Here is a 24,654-nt window from a genome sequence, read left to right on the forward strand (position 1 = left end):
TCAACTAAGTCTTCCTCCCTAGATCTCTAAATCAGAAGCAATTTATTTATCTGATTATCAAAAGGTATACAATTGTGATGAGACAATATGTATTTATAGAGTTAGGGAGGGGACTTAGCTACAAAACCCTAGTTGGGCTGGGCCTGCTCATCAAAGGCTTCAGTCAACTAGAAAAGCCCACACTTCTGCTTCACCTAGACTTTACACACAGATGCTAAGCCCATTAACAATTGATCACCAACAACATGGGCTAACACAACAAAGAACTATCCAATCAACCCAAGTTTTAATAAAACCAATAAAAGTTAATGTAAGCCCAAATAAAAAGTCTAACATTCTCCCACTTGGGCTACATTAATTTTAATACATATATATTATATATCAAAATAATTTTGTTTGAAAACGACTCATGGGTTGAACAACAGGAAAACATTTGTGGCCACTTTAAAAAATGATAGTTCTCTGATAGCATCTCAACATACCGGTCCAATTTAACATTTGATAATGAACTATGACAGTCATATTGTTTTTAAATCAACAAAAGACATTCATAATCACAAATACCAAAGTATTAAATCGACATGGTCAATAAGTCTAGTAGTGTGGTAAGGATTTATGTTCAACATGTGATCAATTTAAATAACATAATATCCTTATCAGTCCTCAATTTTACTGATACCGTGATGCTTAATGAATAAGCCAGTGAAATTAACCATACACTCCTTAATAAATAAGTGTCACTAAACATGCTTAAAAATTAAGCCAACAAAATATCATTGTCATTAAGCAAATATACTTAAAATACAATGATCACAACAAGATATGAACTACATGCTTTCAATTCAATTATTCTCGAGAATATAACAAAGCCTAACTGAAAGCATAAACATCCAATAATCAAAAAAGTATTGGCCCACAAAGTAGTTCATAACATCAACAAGTAAATTACATATAAATGTAATCTCAAAAGATAAAGCAAGAAACTCCCACTAATCCAAAGGAGCAAAAGATTATAAAATGCCCATATCAAAAACATGTTTATCAAACAATATGGCACTTAATCCTTTGGTTAGAGGATCTGCAAACAACAACTTGGTCTCTCAATATTCTATCACAATGTCTCCTTTCTTAATCAAGTCTTTAATAGTGAGATACTTTATTTCCTTATATTTGGAAGCACTACTAATCTCATTATTCTTTGAAAAGAAAACAACAATACTATTATCACAATAGAGTAGTATAGGAGAGGAAATAGGATCAACTAAATTCTTTAACCATAAAGCTTGCAAAGATGCCCCATAACATGCAACAAATTTAACATACATAGTAGATGATACGATTAAAGTCTATTTAACACTTTTTCAAGAAATAGCAGCACCAACAAAAGTGAAAATATAGCCAGAAGTTGACTTTAAATCATCTACACAACCACTAAAATCTGAATCTGAATAACCAACAACTCGAAGATCGTCAACATGCTTATACACAAGCATAAAACTCTTCGTTCTTTGCAAATATCTCAAAACTTTCTTGGCTGCAACCCAACGATCATGGTCAGGATCAGATAAATATCTCCCAAGAACATCGACCATGAAAGCAATGTCAGGTCTAGTGCAAACCTAAGCATACATCAAACTCCCTACTACATTTGCATATGGGATATTCTTCATTGCTTCTCTTTTTAAGTCGTTCTTGGGACAATGTTGCTTAGTAAATTTGTCCCTTTCAGAATAAGAACGAATCAGCTTTACACAAATCCATGTTGAACCTTTTGAGCACACGATTAATGTAAGCTTCTTGAGGCAAGCCAAGAAATTTTCAATTCTTATCATGATGAATCTCAATCTCCAAAACTAAAGATGCCTCTCCAAGATCTTTCATATCAAAATTGGTAGACAGAAAACTTTTGGTCTCATTTAGTAATGACAAATCACTGCTGGCAAGTAAAATATTATCTACATAAAGAACAAGAAAAAATATGATGACTCCCACTGATCTTCATATAAATACATTAGTCAAACTTGTTCTCGATGAAACCCAACAGTGTCACAACCTTATCAAACTTCAAGTTTCACTGGTGAGATGCTTGTTTGAGACAATAAATAGATCATTTGAATTTGCAAACTAAATTGTCATTTCTATTTTCCTCGAAGCCTTCAGGTTGAGACATATAGACTTGCTCACTCAATTCTCCATTCAGAACAACAGTTTTAACATCCATTTGATGCAACTCTAAATCAAAATGCGCAACTAAGGCCATAATAATTTTGAATGAATCTTTAGTGAAAATAGGTGAGAAAGTTTCAGTGTAATAAATACCTTCTCTTTGAGTAAAGCCTTTAGCCACTAAACGCGCTTTAAACCTTTCAATCTGTCCCTTTTTATCCCTTTTAGTTTTTAAAATCCACTTACAACCTATTGGTTTGAAACCATCAGGTAATAGAACTAACTTCCACATATACATTATTTTTGTCCATGAACTTAATCTCATCATCCATAGCTTCTATCCATTTTGAAGAATGTGGACAATTGGGTGCTTCACTATAAGTAAGAGGTTCCACAAAATGACCAAGATTACATTCACCTTCTCCAAGGTAAATAAAATTATCATCACACCTTATTGACATCTTTTGTCTTTGAGATCTCCATATAGGAGGTACTTCTGGAATAACCTCTATTTATTGACCATCATTTTGAATGACATATTCCACAATTAGATTTCTCTGATAACAGGACCCTCATCAACAACAAAACCTTCTTCATAATAGGTTCCTGATCAATAATAGGACCCTCGTCATCTTAGATATTAGGAGCAATATATTCATCAGTAATGGGAGTGTTATCAACTAGAGTAAGAATAAGACTGCTATTATTATCATCTCTTGAAAAAGATATAGGAATAAAAATTCCTTTAGATGACTCCCCCGTTTCAAGAGATGTTGAAGGAATATTTTCAGCAACATCAAATTCCAAAAATTTAGCAGTCTGAGATTCAACAATTCGCGTACCACGAGTAGGATAGCAAAAGCGATAGCGTTTTGAGTGCATTGAATAACCAATGAAATAACAGCGATTTGTTCTCGAATCTAACTTTTTCAAATTAGGATCATAAATTCGTACTTCAGCTGGACAACCCCATACATGAAGATGATTAAGACTAGGCTTCCTTTCAATCCACAACGCAAAAGGATTTTGGGAACAGATTTACTGGGAACACGATTTAAAATATAAGTTGCAGTCATAAGTGTTTCACCCTATAAAAACTCTGAAGATTTGATCTACTCATCAAGCATCTAACATATCCATGGGAGTGCGATCTCTCCTTTCAGCAACGCCATTGTACTCAGGTGAACCCGACATCGTGTATTGAACAACTATACCATTTTCTTGTAAGTACTCTGCAAAAGGCCCCATGTGTTGTCCAGATTCTGTATAACGACCATAATATTCTCCTCCACGATCAGAATGAACAACTTTGATGACTCTTCCTAATTTTTTGTCAACCTCATTTCGAAAATTTTTGAATTTATCAAGGGCGTCAGATTTTTCTTTAATTAAATAGGTGAATCCATAACGAGAAAAATCATTGATAAAAGTGATAAATACTTGAATCCTGCACAACGTGGTGGAATAAGGTCCACTAATGTCAGTGTGGATAATCTCTTATAAAGAGTGACTATAGATAGCACTCTGCTTTCTTATTTTAGTCAATTTTTCACAAGTACAATCAGCACAAGTATTCCAACCAGAAACATCAACAGGAGGAAGAATTTTAGCTAGAAGGAATCGATCAATTCTTTCTTTAGAAATATGGCCCGATCTATCGTGCCATAATAATAAGGATGTTATCTTAATATAAGATTTCTTACTCACAATATTCGCAACATTGAAAAAGGAAGCTAAGGAAGTCAATGATAATTTGAAAAGAATATCAGAGTAAAAACAGTTTCCAATTATTCAGAGTCAAACATAATGTCAACACTATAATTGGCAAAAGGAAAAGAAAATTATTGTTTAACTAAAAGCGGAAGCGAAACTGAATTACTTTAAAAGTAGGAATCAATAAAGTACTGTTCAAAACAATCTGAACACTAAACTGTAATTCAAGAATTAATGTGACAACATAGATAACATCATCTCCAACATAAGTGCCACTTTAAGCTTTGACTCTCTCTCACTTATCTTCTTGAGATCCCTTAGCCTCTGGTTGTAGTTGTTTCTTTTCATATTTTCTTTATCCTTTGTTGGGCTTGAGTTGAGAAACATACTGAGAAGATGAATGAAAAGCTCAATGAATGATGTAAGAGTCAGGAAGAGAAATATTATGATCTTTCAACTTGTACTGAACTTTAGTAATTTTGAAAATGAAACCTCTCACCCCTTTGATTTATCATACTGAATAATTGTCATAGCATCCAAAAGATGTCCAACTGGAGTGATTTCACTAGTGTTAAATAGTTTTCCACTTCTTTGAAATATTCATTAGCATTTGTGGTGTTTGGCAAACCACCAAAAGATGTTCAGGAATTAAACGGTTCATAGCAATGAGACTAAGATGATTTGAATTTTTCCAATGTGCATGAAGAATTTTTTGGGCAACAATTCTGATATTAGTATAAGATCAGCAGATTTTTCTTCTCGAAGGCATAAGTCCAAATCTATTATGCCTAAAGTAATTTTCACATCTCGTTTCCATGTCTTAAAGTTGGAAGCATTCAGAATTCAGATGAAAACGTTATTGTTGTTCGCAGAAAGGAGACCGCAAAATTCAAAAAATTAAAACTTGAATAAGCAATATGAGCAATGTATTAAAAAATATTGTAGAGTCAACTGGTCATTATAAACTCCCCATTGGGGTGAGAATATAACACACACATGATCTACCTTCATGAAGTTAACAACAAAGAAAAAAATACATATCATTTAAGAATTTTATTACCTTTGGGCAAATAAATTTCTTAAAAATATGTATTAATTCAAGCAAAAAAATAATAATAAATTTATATATTTAAATTATTACCTTTGGGCAAATAATTAAAATATATATATATTTAATATTAACTCACTTCATGGAATGTGAACTAACATATGTAAATACTACCTTTGGGCAAGTAATTACACATATAGTTAACACAAAAAATATAATATTTTCTTCAACATGTGAAATTTGGTGATAAAACAATCTTTGAAGATTAATAATTTTCAACCAAATTTTCAAAAGAGATATATAATTGCTTTTATTATATTGATAATCAAAAAATAAAGTGTCCACCATAACACATTATTTTTGTATCAAACAACCAAGTTTTATAACTTTAGAACAACAAATAATCAAAAGATGTGAATATAAGAAAATTGGTGGAGACTACATAGTCAAGATAAATCAAATAAGAGAGTGAGTATGTCTTATGGAACGAGAAGAATTCCCAAAAAATTTCTATGATCGACAGATTTCGAAAAATGATCAAAAAATATTTTTAATAATTTTTTAACTACATAATTATCATAAAATAATAATAATTATTAAATAGAGTCAAAAAATTAATTAAAAATCATAGAAAAATCAGAAATTAAATTCTAAGCACTCTGGAAAATAAAATGTCAAAAAACGACGTCGGACGTAGCCGCACGCGCCCCCACGCGCCACTGCCGAGAGTGGGCTTCGCAGGCAGAACGCTGGAGTTCATCTTCTACCTTGGGCGGGTCTGAAACCGGGTCACGCGACCCGGTTCTCTCCAGTTCGGGTCTGACGTGAAAACCGGCCAAAAAAACGACGAAAAGTGGGGATTTTGGATGGGTTTCGATCGGGAATCGATTTCTAGTTGATTTACACTACTAATTTCGTGTATTAAAGACTAAATGGGTAGATCTATTGCTAAAATCAATCCGAAAATTGAAGAACTAAAAAAAAAATTGATTGTGATATCAATTCTCTGTTGAAACACGAAATAAATTGTGTAAGAACATTGATAAACAATTAATTATGAGAAATCTATTATCAATTTTAGATCAAAAATAATAAAATCAAAAAACACAAATTATAATTTCATAATGTAATTATATAAACCTTAAAACTTTAAAGTTAAAATTCTCATAATATACATAATGATTCCAAACATATAATATATCAATTGAAAGAGAATTTAACGATGAATAAAATCCCTAAAGTTTTAAGATTTATAAACAAAAATTTTTACATAAAATAATAACGAAATTGATATGTAATTGTAAAAAATTAACATATACATATTAATTGTTATACAAATTATAGGTTCTAAATCATATACAATAGGCAATCTGATACCACATGTTAGAAAAATTAATAATATACCCAAGATCTATTTGTATATAACATAGAACACAATAGTAATATATAATAATTAGGTATGTGTACCTGATTGATCCATAGCAATTATCTCAGTTTGATCCACAGCAGTTACTCCACTTTGATAGTGCAATACTATCAACTAAGTCTTCCTCCCTAGATCTCTAAATCAGAAGCAGTTTATTTATCTGATTATCAAAAGGTATACAATTGTGATGAGACAATATGTATTTATAGAGTTAGGGAGGGGACTTAGCTACAAAACCCTAGTTGGGCTGGGCCTGCTCATCAAAGGCTTCAGTCTACTAGAAAGCCCACACTTCTGCTTCACCTAGACTTTACACACAGATGCTAAGCCCATTAACAATTGATCACCAACAACATGGGCTAACACAACAAAGAACTATCCAATCAACCCAAGTTTTAATAAAACCAATAAAAGTTAATGTAAGCCCAAATAAAAAGTCTAACAAAAAGGGGATTGGGGTTTACTCCAAAGGGATGTGCTCTCCTTGTCCTATTACCTTCACCATTTAGAACCATCATAGGAGGTCGAGCGTGGATGTTTCTTGTCGGAAGATGACAGTACTTTGGTGCCTGTGGTCTACTTGTCTCGGGCTTGCGTTTTGCCTCTTGTGCGTTAGGGAGATAGTTGTTGAAGTTGTTTTATCTTTATTGTTTTTTGTTTATTTTGAGTTATTTTAGTTTGTTTGAATTGTTTCGGTGTTGTGCACTTTATGTCCTTATAAGTGGACCTTTTTGGGGTGTTTGTCCCTTTTATGCTCTTGTGTGAGCCTTGAGCTTAATGCTCCTTTCGAATCGCTATGGTTATCTAACAGTTGTTATCTCTTAGTGAGATTGCGGTTTATGACTTGTAGGGTTCTTGTCCTTTTATCAACCTTCAATAAAGCTTCCATTTCAGAAAAAAAAAAAATACCCTAAAGTTTTATGGTATAATTTTTCATTTCAAATCAAGCTTAGAACAATAATTTGTAAATTGTAAATGTGATCGTATTAGGAGCAACTTCTATCTATGCAATGTTTTTAATTTACACTTTAGCAAATTACAAATCTAGAGAGATAGGTCGTAAAAAAAATTAGATAATAAAGTTTAAAATAATATTTTAAACTAAAATCTTGAGCCAAATAATTGGTTTCGTCCTACCTGTACCACAAACCAACGAAAACAAAGCAAATACAATTTATATATTAAATATTTTTTTTTTTCAATTTAGATCTGTTTTAAATTGGATTTTGACAATATCATCCACCATGCAATTCAATCCTAATAAAGTTGAGTTATTCAAATCCAATTCAATACCATTTTAATACCAATTTTTTGTAATTAAATTGGTGTAGAATCTTTCAATGCTACTTAGGGTGTGCATAAATCGATCTAATTCTATTATATCGACCAATCCAATCATAATTGGACGCCAAATATTGAATATGCAATTGTGATCGAATCAGATCGGATGTTATTTTTTAATATCCAATTGGTCGGATCAGATGTTAGATGAGGTGTTTAAAAATTCAATATATATAATATTCAATTAAATTAATTAGTATTTTCATTTAGTTTAGATAAATAATTAAATTTTATATTGTTGTACGTAAAATATATATATAAAAAAAATAAAATTAAATTTTTGCTATTTTTTTGTTGAATTGGACAGATCAAATTCAATCCAATAAATATTGGATCTAAAACATTGGATGGATCTGATCCGATCCAAATTATTTTGCCAAAAATATTAGATAAATTAAACTAATTTAATAAATATTAATGAAATATATTCAATTGATAGAACAAATCAAACCAACATCTATTGGGTGTTGAATTGATCATATGTCTGAAATTAATTGAATCAGACAGGATGATAAAATGTAACATCCAATATATAATTGGATCGAATCTGGATAGGCCTAAAAATATTGGATGTGGTCCAATAAACTCTATTAAACCTGTTTAAGGAAAACTCAAACTCGCTAACTTTCATGCCGGTTTTGAGTCGTGCTATCGTGTCTGACTTATTTTTTCGTCTGTAAGGAGTGCTCTTAGTTTAGTGAAGAAAAAAAATAATAGTTAATACAATAGAACATCTATCTAAGTGTATTCTATTTAAGAATAATCTCTAAATTATTATAAAAAAAAAATCAAATTCTAGTTTGAGCCAATTATAAATAAGAATAACTAATCTATGGATAAAAAGAGAAAATTTATTTTTAATCGTAACTAAACCTTCTATTTTTGTTGTTATAGGAATAATTGAAGCAAAATAGTTATTAAACAATCTTTGGTTTACTAGAGACATCAACAATTTTTTTAATTCAGTAGAAACAAAATGTTTTTCTAAAGATTTTTTAAAATAGAAATAGAGAACAAAATAACTAGAAAAATTTTTAGAATCCCCTTCTTTTTTTAAAAGTTCATCTAGAAAGTAGGTTGTTTTGAATGAATTCATACATAAAAATTGACGTAGATGTTATAGGTTGATTTTTTTAATTTTATTCGTATCTTACATTTGAAAATTTATTCATATGCCATAAAGGAGCTTAATAAAATTAAAGTTTTACGTTCGATTTTAAATTAGAGATGTTAAATTAAAATTGATGAATCAACGTCGACTCTAACCCTTAGCCGGCCTCATCTTAACCATACATTTTTCAAGTCTCAAATTAAGACAATATATCTCTATATATAAAGAATAATTATATTTGAATAAATATAAATAATTTATAATTTTTTTTTATGTAGAATTTATAATTTTATTCTAATTTGTAACATATGTATAAATATTATATATACTCAAAAATAATTTTTTTGTGACATAATATGATTGTTTATTGTTATTGTTATTATATTTTATATTTGAGAAATGTTAAAGGACACCAGTAGTGTTCCATATAGTTTAATATAATAATGTTTAGGGAGTATTACTAGCCAACTGCAAGACAACATGTTTAGAAGGTGCTAGGTATTAATGGCGTCTAATAGTAATTTTCTTTATTTAGTGTTTAGGGAGTATATTGCTTGGTCTTAAATAAAAATTCTACTATATTAATAATTTAACGAGACCATTGTGGAGGTCCTAGGTAGCTTATAGCCTTGCCTAACCTATTTTCCTTGTCCTTTAAACGATACCTAACCTAACTATACATTAACAATCTTACACAAAAATGTCTCTTTAGTAATATGTGTTAGCACTTTTGAAAAATATCTTTAATTAGTTTAGTTTTCTTCCTCCTTTATATATACCTTTAGCATTATAATATTATTATGTGTAGATCTGTTTTCTTTCCTTATATTTTCACTTAAAAGTAACATATTATTATGGCTGCTCTGTTTAAAGGTGAAGGAAATAATAATAATAATAATAATAATAATAATAATAATAATAATAGTGAGTTATTATTCCAAGCTCAAACCCATTTGTACAACCATACACTAAGCTACATAAGTTCAATGTGTTTAAAATGTGCAATTGAGCTAGGCATACCAGACATAATCAACAATCATGGCCAACCACACATTCCTCTGCCCCAATTGGTGTCTTCCCTTCGGCTTCCTCCGACGAAAACTGACATCCTCCGCCGTCTCATGCGTCCATTAGTACACTTTGGCTACTTCACAACGACGAAAGTTGTTATTAATAGCCAAAATAAAGAAGAAGAAGAAGAAGAAGAAGAAGAAGAAGAAGAAGAAGAAGAAGAAGTAGATGCATATGGTTTGACATCTTCATCTAAATTACTATTTGTCAATAATAATGGTAATAATAAGATCCCAAGCATGTCCACTATTGTTTGTTTACAGCTTGATCAAGCATTTATGACTCCATGGCATTCTCTTGGAAATTGGCTTCGAAAAGATGAAGCAACAACACTATTCGAGTCGGCTCATGAGATGAGCTTTTGGGAGTACACGAGCAAGAATACTAAATTCGGTCACCTTTTCAATGAAGCAATGGCTGATGATTCAAAATTGATGTTGAAGTTGGTTATTGAAGATGTCAAGCCTGTTTTCGAGGGACTAACTTCATTGGTCGATGTAGGCGGCGGCACGGGAGAAGTATGTAAGATTCTCACTCAAGTATTTCCTCACCTGAAATGCTCTGTGCTTGAACTATCACATGTGGTTGCCAATTTGCCTAATGCTCAAAACTTGAAGTTTATCGAGGGTGACATGTTTCAAGCAATCCCTCCAGCTAATGCAGTTCTACTCAAGGTGCGTTAATTTGTGTTGAAATGTCATATTTGTCAAATAGTCCTACTTACATCGATAGTTTGTTAGAGAATATTGTCACACATATATAGATTAAATGTAAAAATATTAAGTTATACTCTACTTATCACTAATTGATTTTGAGATGAAACCTCATTTCTTGACATAATATAAGAACTATATCCTTAGCGGGCTTAATCTTGATTCAAGATTGCTGAGCAAAAATATTATCTCGTATGGATTAAATATAAAAGTAATGAATCATATAAAAACATGGACTACTCCACTCATAACTATGTAGTTTTTATAATTTATAAGAATATTAATTTACTAGTCTATTTATTATTAGTTGGTTTTGTGATAGAACAATTTAATAGAGCATGTGCCGCTCAATTTCCACATTCTAATTTGATCCAAATTCAAACCCTACAAAAGGAGAGTAAAAAACAAAAAATAACTTGCAAAATAATCAATATGTGAGAGATGTTATAGAGTCTTCATTGATAGTGTGTGAAAACCAATGATAAGAGCTTGTACTACTTTGATTCATTGATTTTTAAATGGAACCTCTTGTATGCTTCTTATTTTCCATACATCATATTTTACTTTCTAACAAACACATCTATACATTCTAACCATATATACACATTAGTTTTTTTTATTGATAAAAAAATAAGTAAAACTACATCATAATTATATTTATTTTCTTTTAGTGGATTTTACATAATTGGAGCGACGAAGAATGTGTAACGATTTTAAAGAAATGTAGAGAAGCTATTCCGAGCAATGAGGGAGGAAAGGTTGTGATAATAGATGTGGTAATAAATAGCAAAAAAGATGATCATGAAGTAAATGAAGCTAAGATCTCTTTTGATTTGATGATGATGGTTTTGTTCAATGGGAGAGAAAGAAGCCAAAAGGAATGGGAAAATCTCTTTTTCAAAGCTGGTTTCACTCGCTATAAAATTACACCCATATTTGGTTTAGAGTCACTCATAGAGGTTTTTCCATAAACATATGATTAATCGTTTGTTTGGCTTAATGAATTTCTCATCACTTTTAAAAAAATAAAAATAAATAAATAAACATATGATTAGTGATGTAACAATAATTTATTAGCACAATAAAATTGTATGCAAATTGTTTGTATTTTGTAATGTCTGACTTTTTTAATATAGTAATATTACCTAACATGATATTATTGTAATTTTATTTGTATTGGTTTTGAGTTATTTATAAATAGATTATTTCACAAAAACATAAAAACAACAAAAAAATTATAAAAATACAGATTTACAGAATTTTAAATATTTTTACAATTTTTTTTATTTTATTTACAGAAAATACGGTCTTTTTATGTTGTAATCTTGTTAATTTGTTGTTGATTTTTTGTTATATGTATGTTATTTTTTGTTGTTATTTTGATGTTACTTTCATGTAGTTTTCTTGTTGATTTTATGTTATTTTCGTGTTATTTTTTGGTACCGTAAAAATATAAAAAAATATTCTTTGAACGTAAAAATGTAAATATTTTATAAAAAATTGTGTCTATTGTAACTATAATTCCTTATAAATATGATTGGGTTAATTTCACAAATGCACAAAAAAAACAAAAAAACAACAAAAATACGGTTTCACGGAATTTTAAACATTTTTACGATTTTTTTGATTTTATTTACATAAAATACGGTCTTTTATGTTGAAATTTTGTTCATTTCTTGTTAATTTTTTGTTATATGTTTTTTTTTGTTGTTATTTTGATGTTATTTTCATGTTACTTTTATGTTGTTTTCTTGTTGATTTTATATTGTTTTCGTGTTATTTTTTGGAAAACCGTAAAAATGTAAAAAAACTTTCTTTAAACGTAAAAGTGTAAATATTTTACAAAAAATGGTTTCTTATGTAATTATTCTAATATGATTGGTTAATGTTGGCCCAACCTAAGCTCTTCGGGTAAAATATTCCAAAGTGCCAAATATTTCAAATTTCACGTACTGTATTTTTTATTTTTACTATTCATTCTTTTATACTATTCAATAGTCTTTTTTTTTTGACATGTAACTATTATTTTCACATTATTTTTCCTTACACGTCATTCGATGTTTTTTATCTTTTCATCTTTTACATTTATATTTTTTTTTTCTTTTATGAGTGTCATATTTTTTATTCTTCTGCTCAATGTTTACAAGGCATTCAATATTTTAATATTTTGTTCAATACCTCCTTCCTTCATTTATGTAAAAATAGCCTAATTTTTATGAAATTTTTTATTAGTAAAATTTTGTAAAAAAATTCTTGGTAAAATAATTTTCTATATGGTCGTAGAAACGATCATGAAATACTGTGCGACCATAAACAATCATTATGATTGCAAAACAACCATAAATTTATATTATGCGGCCCTCATAGTCACATAGAGTAAATTAAGTGAGATCATTTTGTAAATTTTAGTATTTGAAATAATTAATTTAGCAAATTTCTCTTCAGACTCTTCTACATTTTTTTTCTTCTGAGTTCCACTCTTCTAGCTTCTTCTTCATCTTCAACATATATTTTTTTACTCCACACTTATTAAGTGTTCATCTTCTTCTTCATTTTTTCTTTTTTATTTTTTTATATTTTGTGTTTAAAAAATCACACATGTTTCTATAATTTTTGTCTTTCATTTTTTTTCTTTGTATCTTCTATTTTTGTTTTAATTTTTTCTTCTTCCTCCTTTTTCCTCTTATTTTTGTTAATACATTAGCAATATGTAAGAAAAATTTCGATAAATCCCTTATAGCCCTACATTTTATATAGATTCCAAAAGAAAATGAATTGTTCATTTTTTAGAAAAGAAAAAATCAAAACATTCGAAACCGATCATTAAAGATTCAGACTCTTATTTCAAATTTGATGATGATTTTGAGATACCCAAAGTACTGAAGGTATTTATGTTATTTTTCAGTTGTTTTAGAGTTTTTTTTTTCCTTTTTGCTGTCGAAGTTTTAAGTTTTTTTTTTTTTTTTCCTGATCTATGTCTTCGGCTTATTTTTATTGTTGTTGTATATTTTGAATTTTTTTATTTTTTAAACTGTATTCATATTTTTAATGTTTTTTAAGGATTGTTTTATTATTATTCTGACTTATTTGAGATGGTTTTTTTTTTTTAAAAAAAAAAATGTTTGCAGATTTGACAATGAAACAGGGCTTAGAAGTAAGAATATTAATAAAAAAAAAGTTACATACAATTGATACTAGTGAAGAAGAATAAAAATTAACCCTTTATATTAATCCAAGAATAAAAATAAAAAATTCATAAATTCTGCATGCACATATTCATATTTTTGTTTAATTCTGTAAATAATTGAATTTGGACAGACGTAGATGAATAGAGGAAAGGGAACTTAATTAAGTAATAAGGTTTGGAATTGTCTAATAAATTTACGTTAAAAGTATTGATATATATAATATTTTTTTTGGGTGTTATATCGAATCCATCTAGCTATTTCATAAATAAAAGAAAATTCTTAACGAATGTGTTATACATATATAGATAGGGTTGGTTCGTGTTTGGAGTTTACCTAATTTAAAAATTTTAAAAATATATTTTTTTAATAATTTTTAAAAAGGCATATTAGTAATTTTTTCTACCGAAATTTGACATGTATTAAATCGTGTCCCCTGAACTATTTTGGCTGTTAGAAATTCCCCTGAACTATTGAGATTGTTAAATTTAAGGACTTTTGTTTAATTTCATTCAATTTTACTATTTTAGTGATTGTTTATGTACTAAACCATGTTTTTCAAACTTTGATATCTACCAAATCACGCTCCTTAAACTTTGATATGTACTAAATCATGCCCCTTGAACTTTCATCTATAATTTTTGACTAAAATTAGACAAAAGTCCTTAAATTTAACAATCTCAATAGTTCGGGCAAAATTTTTAACGGCCAAAAAATTCAAGAAGTACAATTTAATACATGTCAAAGTAGAGAAAAATTACTAATTAGTCTTTTAAAAATATCATATTTAAAATAAAGATTCAATAAATTTTATTATTAATTGTACACTTACACCACATCATCGCCTACGTAGTATTATTATTATTATTATTATTATTATTATTATTATTAAATTGGACTGATTCATTCTTGCCTTTTATTTTTTCCTTTTGAAAATTCTAAGTTGCATCTGTACAAATTGCATTCACATAGGAATAATATATTATATATTTGCATGCAAAACAGTATTCTCATTATTAATACATACACATTGACAAACATATAAGAGTATATTTTTACTGTGCATAATGAAAATAAAATACCCCAAGATTTAAACATATATAAATAATAATAAGGATTATATTTTGGAGTTTTTCTTTTTTTTACATTAGATAATTATGTAGGTTAAATTTGTGTATTATTTGTGTGTCCATATTAATCTTGTTACAGTATTAGTTAGAGTCGGTTGTAATTATCTCATTTGATTTCACGTACATATTAGTTTAATAAGTCTATAATATACCACCTTAAAGGAAGGTTTTCGTATACCCCATATCTATTACAATATTATGCAGAAGAGTTTTTAGTCCAATTATTTATTTTATGATCGTATACATTATAAATATTTAAGACTATTTGAAATTTTTAAAAAAATTTGAAGAATATTTATTATATATGCTAAAAATAATATTTAAATATTTTGTTATACGTGATTAGTTTTTCTAATACATGTAGGGTAAATAATTTTTAATTATATTTTCGACAAATAAAAAACTCTCCTAAATATTAAAATAAATAAGATGTGTATCCAAAGACTGTTTTTTTTTTAAGAGTAAGTACTACATTGTTTACCTAGCTTTAATATTTAACATATATAGAATGCAAATTTTGATAATAAAAAAGTCTTGTCCTCTGACATGTTTAAGGTTGTTTCTTGATTTGTTTAAGGTTGTTTCTTGATTTGTTTAAGGTTGTTTGGTGTGCTAGTATTTCATTGAGATTTGTCTTATTGGCTATGGCCTCGAGTAGTAAATCTGTTGGTGACCTTGCTGAGCAATATGAGAATTTTCAGATTGATGATGAGGAAGAGGGTGTTCTATTGAAGGAGATGCTGATGGTGATGAGCAAGTCTTCGACGATCGATGGTGCCTTGTAGGAAGGTTTTTCACGGGTAGATCAGTTGACTTTGATGCCATGAGGCACTTGATGGCATCCTTATGGCAGCCAGGGAAAGGGGTGTATATCAAAGAGTTGGAAGCTAATTTATTTCTCTTCCAATTTTATCATGAGATTGATATACAAATGGTTATAGATGGAAGCCCGTGGACTTTTAATAGAGTTCCTCTGATATTTCACCGATTGAAAAGTTGTGAAAATCCTAGAATGATTCATCTCCACAAGCTTGATATGTGGGTGCAAATACACAATCTTAAAACAGGATTTATGATGGATAAAGTGGTACGTAGTGCGGGTGGTTATATTGGTACTTATGTTAAATCGGATCCGAAGAACTTTATTGGTGTTTGGAGGGACTACTTGCGTATTCGTGTGACGGTGGACATTGAGAAACCTCTCAAGCGACGTATGAAGCTGTGCAAAGAGAATGGGGAATGGATTTGGGCTATGTTTCAATATGAACATCTCCCAACATTCTGTTTTATTTGTGGCATTATAGGACATTCTGAACGTTTTTGTGCTAAGAGGTTTGATCAGGATATAGATCAAATTGTCAAACCATATGGTATTGGTATGAAGGCGCAGTTGAGAAGACGACATCACCAGATTGGGTCCCAGTGGCTACGATCCGGCATGGAACAAAACCAGGCGGTGGAAGGTGGGGCTGATCGGTCGTTGGATGAGGAAGACGGGGCTGGAATGGTGGCAAAAATCATGGAAATTGATCCCACTTGTCATGGTAATCAGATTAATTCTGATGGTGCTAAAAAAGGAAAGAATTTGAATACCAGTAGTGTTTCTGTATCTGGTGCACGAAATGGGAAAGAGAGCTCTATGAAGACTGTTGACCAAATAAATGATGGGGATATGGTTTCCAAAATTATTCTTGATTCTAAAAGGAGGCGTATGGAGGGTGGGGATTGTGGTGAGAATGATGAAGTGGCATCTGATGAGTGTATTATGATGGATAAGGAAGAGGATATTGGTGTTGGGCCAAAAAACTTATCAAAGGTGGGTCTTGGTTCCCAAGCCCACCCAACATTATGAGTCTAATTGCTTGGAATTGCCATGGGCTTGGGAACCCATGGACTATCCAATTCATAAAGGATATTGTTATCCAAAAGAAGCCCATTGTGTTGTTTCTTTGTGAGACGTTGGCTAAGAAGGAGGCGATTGAGAAGCTTCGACTGTCTATTGGGTTCGAAGGTGCATTCAGTGTGGATGCTCAAGGTAAGAGTGGAGGGGTGGCTTTACTTTGGCGTGATGCTGAGGAGGTTCAACTGTTACAATTTGGTTCTAACTACATTGATGTTTCTGTCCAAAACCGTGACCATGGGGAGTGGAGATTGACTGGATTATATGGCGAACCTAATCGAAGCTTGAGGAAGCGTACTTGGGATTTAATTCAGACTTTGAAGAGGGACAATAACTTGCCGTGGTGTATAGTGGGTGATATGAACAACGTAACTTCTCAGCAAGATAAACATGGAGGTAATCTTTATCCGAATTGGTTGATTGAGGGTTTTTGTGATACTTTGGATGAGTGTGGGTTGTATGATATGGAGTTGAATGGTTATCCTTATACATGGGAACGTGGTAGAGGGACGGATTCTTGGGTGGAAGCTAGACTTGACAGAGCCGTTGTTTCTCAAGGTTGGATTAGTAAATTTCCCTTGGCTAAGTTATATAACCTTGAAGTGTCTACTTCAGATCACTGCCCATTACATCTAGTTCCAGTTTCTGAGCCAATACACGTACCTAAATGCACCTTTAGGTTCGAAAATTCGTGGTTGAAAGAACCTATTTGTTTTCAAGTTGTTGAAGATAATTGGGAGCTGTCCCACGACCTTCCAATCACTGAAAAAAATAAAAGCTTGTGGTAGTGTTTTGTTAGAATGGGGGAAAGACTACACAGGTAACTTTGGGAAGAGGATTAAAGCCTGTAAGGTTGAGATTAAGAAATGGAAGAAAGGAAGGGATCCAAATTCTATTGCTTGTTATAAATAGGCTGAACGTCAACTGAATAATCTCTACTTGCAAAGGGAGATTTTCTGGAAGCAGAGGAGTAAACAATTATGGTTGCGGGAAGGTGATCGTAATTCAAAGTATTTTCATGCCAAAGCAACATCTAGAAGACGGGCCAATGTGATTCAGCGTCTGAAAAATGTTGATGGAGAGTGAGTGGGATGGGAAACCGGTCTTCCTACTACTGTGGTGAATTATTTTCAGCATTTGTTTCATGATTCTGCTAATGATTTTTCTCCGGTCATTAATTGTGTTCCTCATTTGGTCACTGAAGACCAAAATGCTTTGTTACTAGAGGAAGTTACTCATGTGGAAATCAAGAAAGCTTTGTTTCAAATGCATCCGGATAAGGCTCCCGGTCCCGATGGAATGACGCCAAGCTTCTATCAAAAATTTTGGCATTTGGTAGGTGATGATGTGGTGCGGCTGGTTCAAGGTTTCTTTGCTACGGGTGAGTTTCCTTCTACTTTGAATGAAACTAATATTGTTCTTATTCCAAAAAAGAAAATTCCTGAGCAAATGGGTGATCTTCGGCCTATATCACTTTGTAATGTCCTCTACAAGGTTGTTTCTAAAGTGATTGCTAATAGGATGAAGTCTGTCTTGCCATCAGTTATCTCTACTAATCAAAGTGCGTTTTTGCCGGGTCGTTTAATTTCCGATAATATCATGATCTCTTATGAGGTTATGCATTACATGAAACGGAAAAGGATGGGGAAGGATGGTTTTATGGCGGTTAAGCTTGATATGAGTAAAGCTTATGATAGGGTTGGTTGGGCTTTTCTTGAGGCTATGTTGGTACAAATGGGTTTCAACTCGAGATTCGTTGCTCTCATAATGTATTGTGTGTCGACTGTGCGTTACAATGTTACTTATGGTGGGAAGACTATGGGTCCGATTGTACCAGGCCGTGGGATACGTCAAGGGGATCCCATATCTCCGTACTTATTTCTGGTGTGTGCTGAAGGCCTTTCTTCGTTGTTAAATCTTTTTGAGCAACGTAGATGGTTGACCGGTTGTAAAGTGGCTAGGAGCGCTCCTCGAGTTTCACATATGCTATTTGCTGATGATAGCTATGTGTACTGTAAAGCAAATGTGAGTGAAGCCACACATGTGATGCACCTCCTTCAAATATATGAGCAAGCGTCGGGCCAACAGGTGAATTATTCTAAGTCTTCAGTCTTTTTCAGTTAGAATTGTTCTGTTGAAACTCGATCTAGTTTGTGTCAGCTCATGGGAATGGTTGAGGCTGGGGATGATAGCTTCTACCTTGGATTACCATGTATTCTGGGCCGAAACAAGAAAGCTATTCTTGGTTTTTTACAAGAGAAGATGAAGAAGAAGATATTCACTTGGGAGAGTCGGTTTCTATCGAAAGCAGGCAAGGAAGTATTACTGAAATCTGTTGCTCAGGCATTGCCTTGTTACGCCATGAGTGTGTTCTTGTTAACAAAGGAGATTTGTTCTAACCTTGAAGGGTTGATGGCCAAGTTTTGGTGGAAGTCCCAGTCACAAGCGGGGACTAAAGGAGTGAACTGGATGAGTTGGAAAAGGTTGAGTAGACATAAGAATGATGGTGGTATGGGCTTTAGAGATCTTCAGGATTACAATCTTGCTTTCCTTGGTAAACAAGGGTGGCGGCTTTTGACTAATGAAGACTCCTTAGTAAGCAAGATATATAAAGCTCGGTATTATCCCTCGGGTAAATGCTATTAATGAAAATAGTAACTCACTATTCTTAACAATTTCTTACTGCTACCTTGGGACAAAACCCAAGCTTTATTTGGAAGAGCATTTTGGAAGCACAAGGCTTGGTTCAAGCTGGTGCAAGGAAGTCGATTGGCAATGGTTCTACTGTAAGCATCCTCCTAGACCCTTGGCTTCCCGATCCATCTAATCCCTATGTTGTGTCTGATCATCCAGGATTGTTAAATCACAATGTCTCAAGCTTGTTCTCTGCATATTCTAAAAGCTGGGATATTGATGTTCTTACTGATCTGTTTACCGAGAGGGATAAGAACTTAATTTTGTCCATCCAGTTGAGCGAGCATGCCATTACTGATAAGTGGCATTGGAGTGAAGAAAATAGTGGTTTTTACACCGTGAAAAGTGCATACTGGTTGTTGCAGCAGGCTACTCGTGCTGCTATTGCTGTTAATGATCAACTATTATTTAAGTTTTTGTGGCAGCTGGACATTCCCCCGAAAGTTCAACATTTTCTTTGGCGTGTTCTTGTGGGATGCCTCCCTACTAAGGTTCAACTTGGCACTAAAAATGTAAATGTTGATTTGTACTGTCCTTTTTGTAACTCGGCGTTGGAAACTATTACTCATGTGCTGATCGAGTGTCGGTTTGCACAATCCTGCTGGTGTGTTTCCAGCGTTCCTGCTGGTGTTGTTAATGCTGATTTCAACACATGGTTTTTTGATCTTTCAAGAACAGCATCTACAGCTGTGGTGAAGGAGGCAGCGGTTATTAGTTGGAGACTTTGGTCTGCCCGTAATGAACTGCTGTGGAATAAAAAAGTTTGTTCTACTATGGATGTAGTCCGATCTGCTAGAGTGTTGCTTGACCAATATATTTCTGCTCAATCTCAGAAAACGGGTGCATTATTAATTGATAATATTAATAATGTCGATGAGCAGTGGAGGAAACCAATAGTTCATATGGTCAAGATAAATGTTGATGGGGCTATTTTTCAGAATCAAAACAAATTTGGCTTTGGGTGTGTGGCCCGTGACACAAATGGTCTCCTTCTTGAAGCTATTTCTGAATCGAGGCTTGGGGTGGTTAAACCTGTTATAGCTGAGACGATAGGAATAAAGGAGGCCTTGAGTTGGATAGAGAGGAAACAATGGTCCAATGTAGTGATTGAAACTGATGCACTGGTTGTGGTTCAAGCTATTAATAGCTCTTTTTCAATGCCTTCTCAGTTTGGATTACTTGTTGGAGACTGTAGGACTTTAATGTCGTCTTTAAATAATGTGTCTTTAAAATTTGTTAAGCGATTTGCAAATAGGGCTGCTCATTGTCTTGCTAGAGAGTCTTGTTTTTCGTCAGATTGTATTTTTAATCAGCATAATGTTTCTGCTGATTTCAAGTTTATTGTAATGTGGCTGAAAGTGTTTGAATAAAGCTTTACACTTTAATTCAAAAAAAAAAAAAAAAAAAAAAAAAAAAACATATATAGAATGCTAAAGTATGAAAGTTAAAATATTATATTTTAAGAGTATAAATAAATATCCGTCACAATTACTTATAATTTAATATAATAATTTTTATGTATTATCATTAATTATTATTATTAATCGCTACTTATTACATTTAATATCAATGCTCTATCTAGGTTCGATCTTGAGTATAGGTGGGTTAAGCTTTTATTTAAGGTCCACCTAACTAATTTTAGAGCCCGAAAAAATATTTTCTTATTTTAAAATTACACATATTTTTTTTAATAATTTTAAAAAATATAACATTTTTTAAATAAAAACACAAAAATAATTTTGTTTTATATAACTGACTAAATTTTAAGACCAGCTTAGCTTACGGTTCTCTAAAAGCCTCTAAAAAGGTAGACTTTATTATATGCCATGAAAAGAAATAAAGAAAAATATGACTTTCACATTGATTTGACCACTGACTTTTTAAGTCCTCTTTACGTAATGATATACCACGAACTTAATTCTACATTAGTTAACGTTGAAGAGAAAATAATGAGTTTTAGCTTGCTATATTGGAAGGATTCAAAATTCAATATTGAATTATTAATTAAAAAAAAAATTGAGTTTCTATAACTTTCTAATTTATAAAAGTCTCACTTAATATCATTATTTCAATTTTATGTTTTTCTTTCTTCTTAACCTAAAATCACTATCTTATTTTCAGACACTATCTACATTTTTTTTTTCTTTATTCTGTTCACTTTTTAATTTGCGCCACCTGTACTATGATTTTCTATCTAAGAGTGGGGCAGGTTGGGCCTATGCTCAAAGTCCCCACCATGACCCCCCAAAATTCCAACAAAAAAAAGCTCTCAATTTCATTTTTTAAAATATCATATTTTATATTTTTATTATTATTTATTAAAAAATATAAGGGGAATGACTTTATATACTGTTTTTTTTTTTTTCAAATTTACAGTTTGGACTTCTAAAGTGGTTGCAGCGCTAGTTGCAATAGGGTTTTTATACGATATTTTGTTGCAATTTAGATTGCAGTGCTAGTTACAAAAGGAATTTTTATGTAGAATTCCGTAAAAATACAAAAAAAAAAAAAAACTGTTTTGAAGTTTAAAAATAAAAAAGCCCCAAAATATAATTACTTTTTTAAATAAAAGACCCAAATTATTTTTTTAAGAAGAAAGACCTCTTTTTCTCTCTTTTTCTTCCTATCTTATAGTTTCTCTCACTCTTAGAGAAGTATTACTATCAATCTCTTATTACAATTTTTTAGTCAATTTTTGTGCCCGAAAACACATATCAAAATATTTTTTTTTCATGACAGTATTCGTTATACTTACAACATTAACCATATAAATTTTTGAGAACTTTGAATAGTTCACAATGATAAAAATAGGTTTGAAGTTTTTTGAACGCACGTGGTAAACTAAAATATCAAGAACTCTATTTTCGGTATTGTAAACTATTCAAAAAATTTCAATAATTTACAAGGATGATACTGTAACTATCACGAATACCGCTTTAAAAAAAATTTTAAAAAAATATCGAGTATGTGATTTCGCGCGTGGAATTTGACTAAACGATTGTAATAAGAAATTGTAATTAACATTTCTTAAAACTATAATAAGAAAATACCCAAAATAATTTTTTTTTTGATGATTTAAAGCTTAAACCCACAAATATATTCGACTAAGACATTAATCTACGCATCTCAAACAAATCCGAGCATAGCTTTATGATTTTTTCGAATTTTTTTTTTTAAACTGAAACTCTAAAATTTTGCAAAATTTAGGTGGTGTTTGACAACACTTTTTTAATCAGTTTCTGTTTTTAAAATTGAAAAAGTGAAAATATATTTCAAAAACATGTTCTATAAAACAGTTTTTACTTTTTCAATTTTTTAATTGAGAATCAAAATTTTAAAAACAAAAAAAAATCACTTTCAATATTTTTTTAAACAGTTTTTTTTTCTTAATCAATATTTTGGACTTCGATCAGACCCGGATTCAAATCTCTCCCACGGCCCTGGAGCTGAACCCGACCTCTGAATTGAACCCGAATCCGACCCCGGACCTAGACCCGATGTAAATAAAATCAAAAAATAAAAATGAACTTTACAGAACACATTTTTGTTTTCTGTTTTTAAAATTAAAAAATAAAAGTAGTTACAGAACGCATTTTTATTTCAAAAACAAAAATTTTAAAAACAAAAATTTTACTTTCATTTTGTGATTAAAAAATTAAAAAATAAAAGTATTACCAAACGGCACCTTAATTTAGTTCATGTGCTTGATGCCCACCTCGATGGGAGTTTTAATTTTAACTAAAATAATGATTTTTATATATAAAAAAAAAATTACATTTTAGCTCAATAGGGCTCGATCAACTATAAGCTCAACGTATATAATTCTTCCAAGTGTCATAATAATTTTTGTTTTGTTTTGTTTAAGATGTAAACGCTTAAGATGTGTTTAATTACATTTGGGAAATATATAAACTTAAATTATGATAAAAAAGAAAAAGAGTATTATTTTGAAATTTTGTATGTACTTTGATGGTAATAATAGTCCATCAAAATAAACAGAATCAATTCCCATTGTTTTGTACACGAAACCTCTAAATAATAAGAACCTTAGACTTTGGGTGACGACGTGCATGGGTTGAGGTTCCAAAAGAAAGCTGATTAGAATCGAAACCATAGGCTATTGCTTTTCTCTTTCTCATAATAAAATGACAAAATAAACTTTATTACCTATCAATTAATATTACCAATAGTCCATTATTATATACAATACATACCAGAATTTTCATATTATTTTTAATTTGACTCTGTTCCCGTGTTGACAAATTCACAATTTCAATACGTTTTTTTCTTGACGGGGAGAGTATGTTGTTATTTTTGGGGGACAATTATATTAAATTGTATCTTATGCACTTTGGCCTAATGCAAATTAAGAGGTTCCATCTTAAAATGGTGATTATGTAGCTTAATATTTTTACATTTTAATATATGACAATATTCTCTCTCCAATAGAAAGACACAATTTGATATTATATATATATATATATATATCAAAATTCAATGGATACAATTTGGTATATGGACAATTATCACATTAGTATAATTGAACGAAATCAAACATAATAAATTTTTGAATCTAACAATCTCAATAGTTAAACAAAAAATTTAATGGTCTAAAAATTTTAAAAGACACGATTTGATACATATCAAAATTTAAAAAGCAAAATTTTTAATTAGCTACTTTGGTAATACCATGCCACTTTGTTAAAATAAAATTGGATATAGAATCCCTTACAAAAAAAAAAAAAAAAAAAAAAAAAAAAAAAAAAAAAAAAATCGGTATAGAAACTTGTTAATTGCTATCTTTTATAAGAGCATTGTTATTAAGAATTAGTAATGTTTAGTGATATTTAGAAGTGACACTTTATAATTTGTTAGAGATATTTTTTAAAATTTATTTAATTAATTTATATGACTATTGTACTAATTGAAATAACACTGATGCTTTTTAACATTAACCATTTTATAGTGTGGACGTTGATGCTTTTTAACATTAACCATTTTATAGTGTGGACACCAATTTAATTAATAATAAACTAAGGGTAACAAGTGTTGTTTCAATTTATTTATTTTTTAATTTCACCCCAAAATAACATACACAAATTATTTATATATTTAATATTTTTTATTTTGAAAATGAACTGTTGCTTCATTTTAAA

General features: G+C 30.7%; 2 protein-coding genes across 2 annotated transcripts; both read left to right on the forward strand.

Moving 5' to 3' along the window:
- The first annotated feature begins 9,606 nt into the window (after positions 1 to 9,606).
- On the forward strand, positions 9,607 to 11,738 carry LOC115721876 (trans-resveratrol di-O-methyltransferase-like). Its single transcript, XM_061104251.1, has 2 exons — positions 9,607 to 10,550; positions 11,261 to 11,738. The coding sequence occupies exons 1-2, from the start codon at positions 9,660 to 9,662 to the stop codon at positions 11,558 to 11,560; spliced, it is 1,191 nt and encodes a 396-aa protein (XP_060960234.1). The 5' UTR covers positions 9,607 to 9,659; the 3' UTR covers positions 11,561 to 11,738.
- Positions 11,739 to 16,752: 5,014 nt separating this feature from the next.
- On the forward strand, positions 16,753 to 20,868 carry LOC133031516 (uncharacterized). Its single transcript, XM_061105035.1, has 4 exons — positions 16,753 to 17,463; positions 17,939 to 18,892; positions 18,965 to 19,422; positions 19,512 to 20,868. Exons 1-4 carry the CDS (start codon positions 16,753 to 16,755, stop codon positions 20,866 to 20,868), a joined length of 3,480 nt encoding a protein of 1,159 aa, XP_060961018.1.
- The last annotated feature ends 3,786 nt before the right edge of the window (positions 20,869 to 24,654 follow it).

This window comes from Cannabis sativa, chromosome 9 (genome assembly GCF_029168945.1).
Source record: "Cannabis sativa cultivar Pink pepper isolate KNU-18-1 chromosome 9, ASM2916894v1, whole genome shotgun sequence".
NCBI lineage: Eukaryota > Viridiplantae > Streptophyta > Magnoliopsida > Rosales > Cannabaceae > Cannabis > Cannabis sativa.

What these genes read in the sequence shown, in the direction of transcription:
- LOC115721876 (XM_061104251.1), top strand. Translation starts at nt 9,660, where the DNA reads ATGGCTGCTCTGTTTAAAGGTGAAGGAAATAATAATAATAATAATAAT. An exon ending in CTAATGCAGTTCTACTCAAG is followed by an intron (nt 10,551 to 11,260) that starts GTGCGTTAATTT and finishes ATTTTCTTTTAG; the next exon opens with TGGATTTTACATAATTGGAG.
- LOC133031516 (XM_061105035.1), top strand. Translation starts at nt 16,753, where the DNA reads ATGAGTCTAATTGCTTGGAATTGCCATGGGCTTGGGAACCCATGGACT. An exon ending in AGCAAGCGTCGGGCCAACAG is followed by an intron (nt 18,893 to 18,964) that starts GTGAATTATTCT and finishes AGTTTGTGTCAG; the next exon opens with CTCATGGGAATGGTTGAGGC. An exon ending in AGCAAGATATATAAAGCTCG is followed by an intron (nt 19,423 to 19,511) that starts GTATTATCCCTC and finishes ACAAAACCCAAG; the next exon opens with CTTTATTTGGAAGAGCATTT.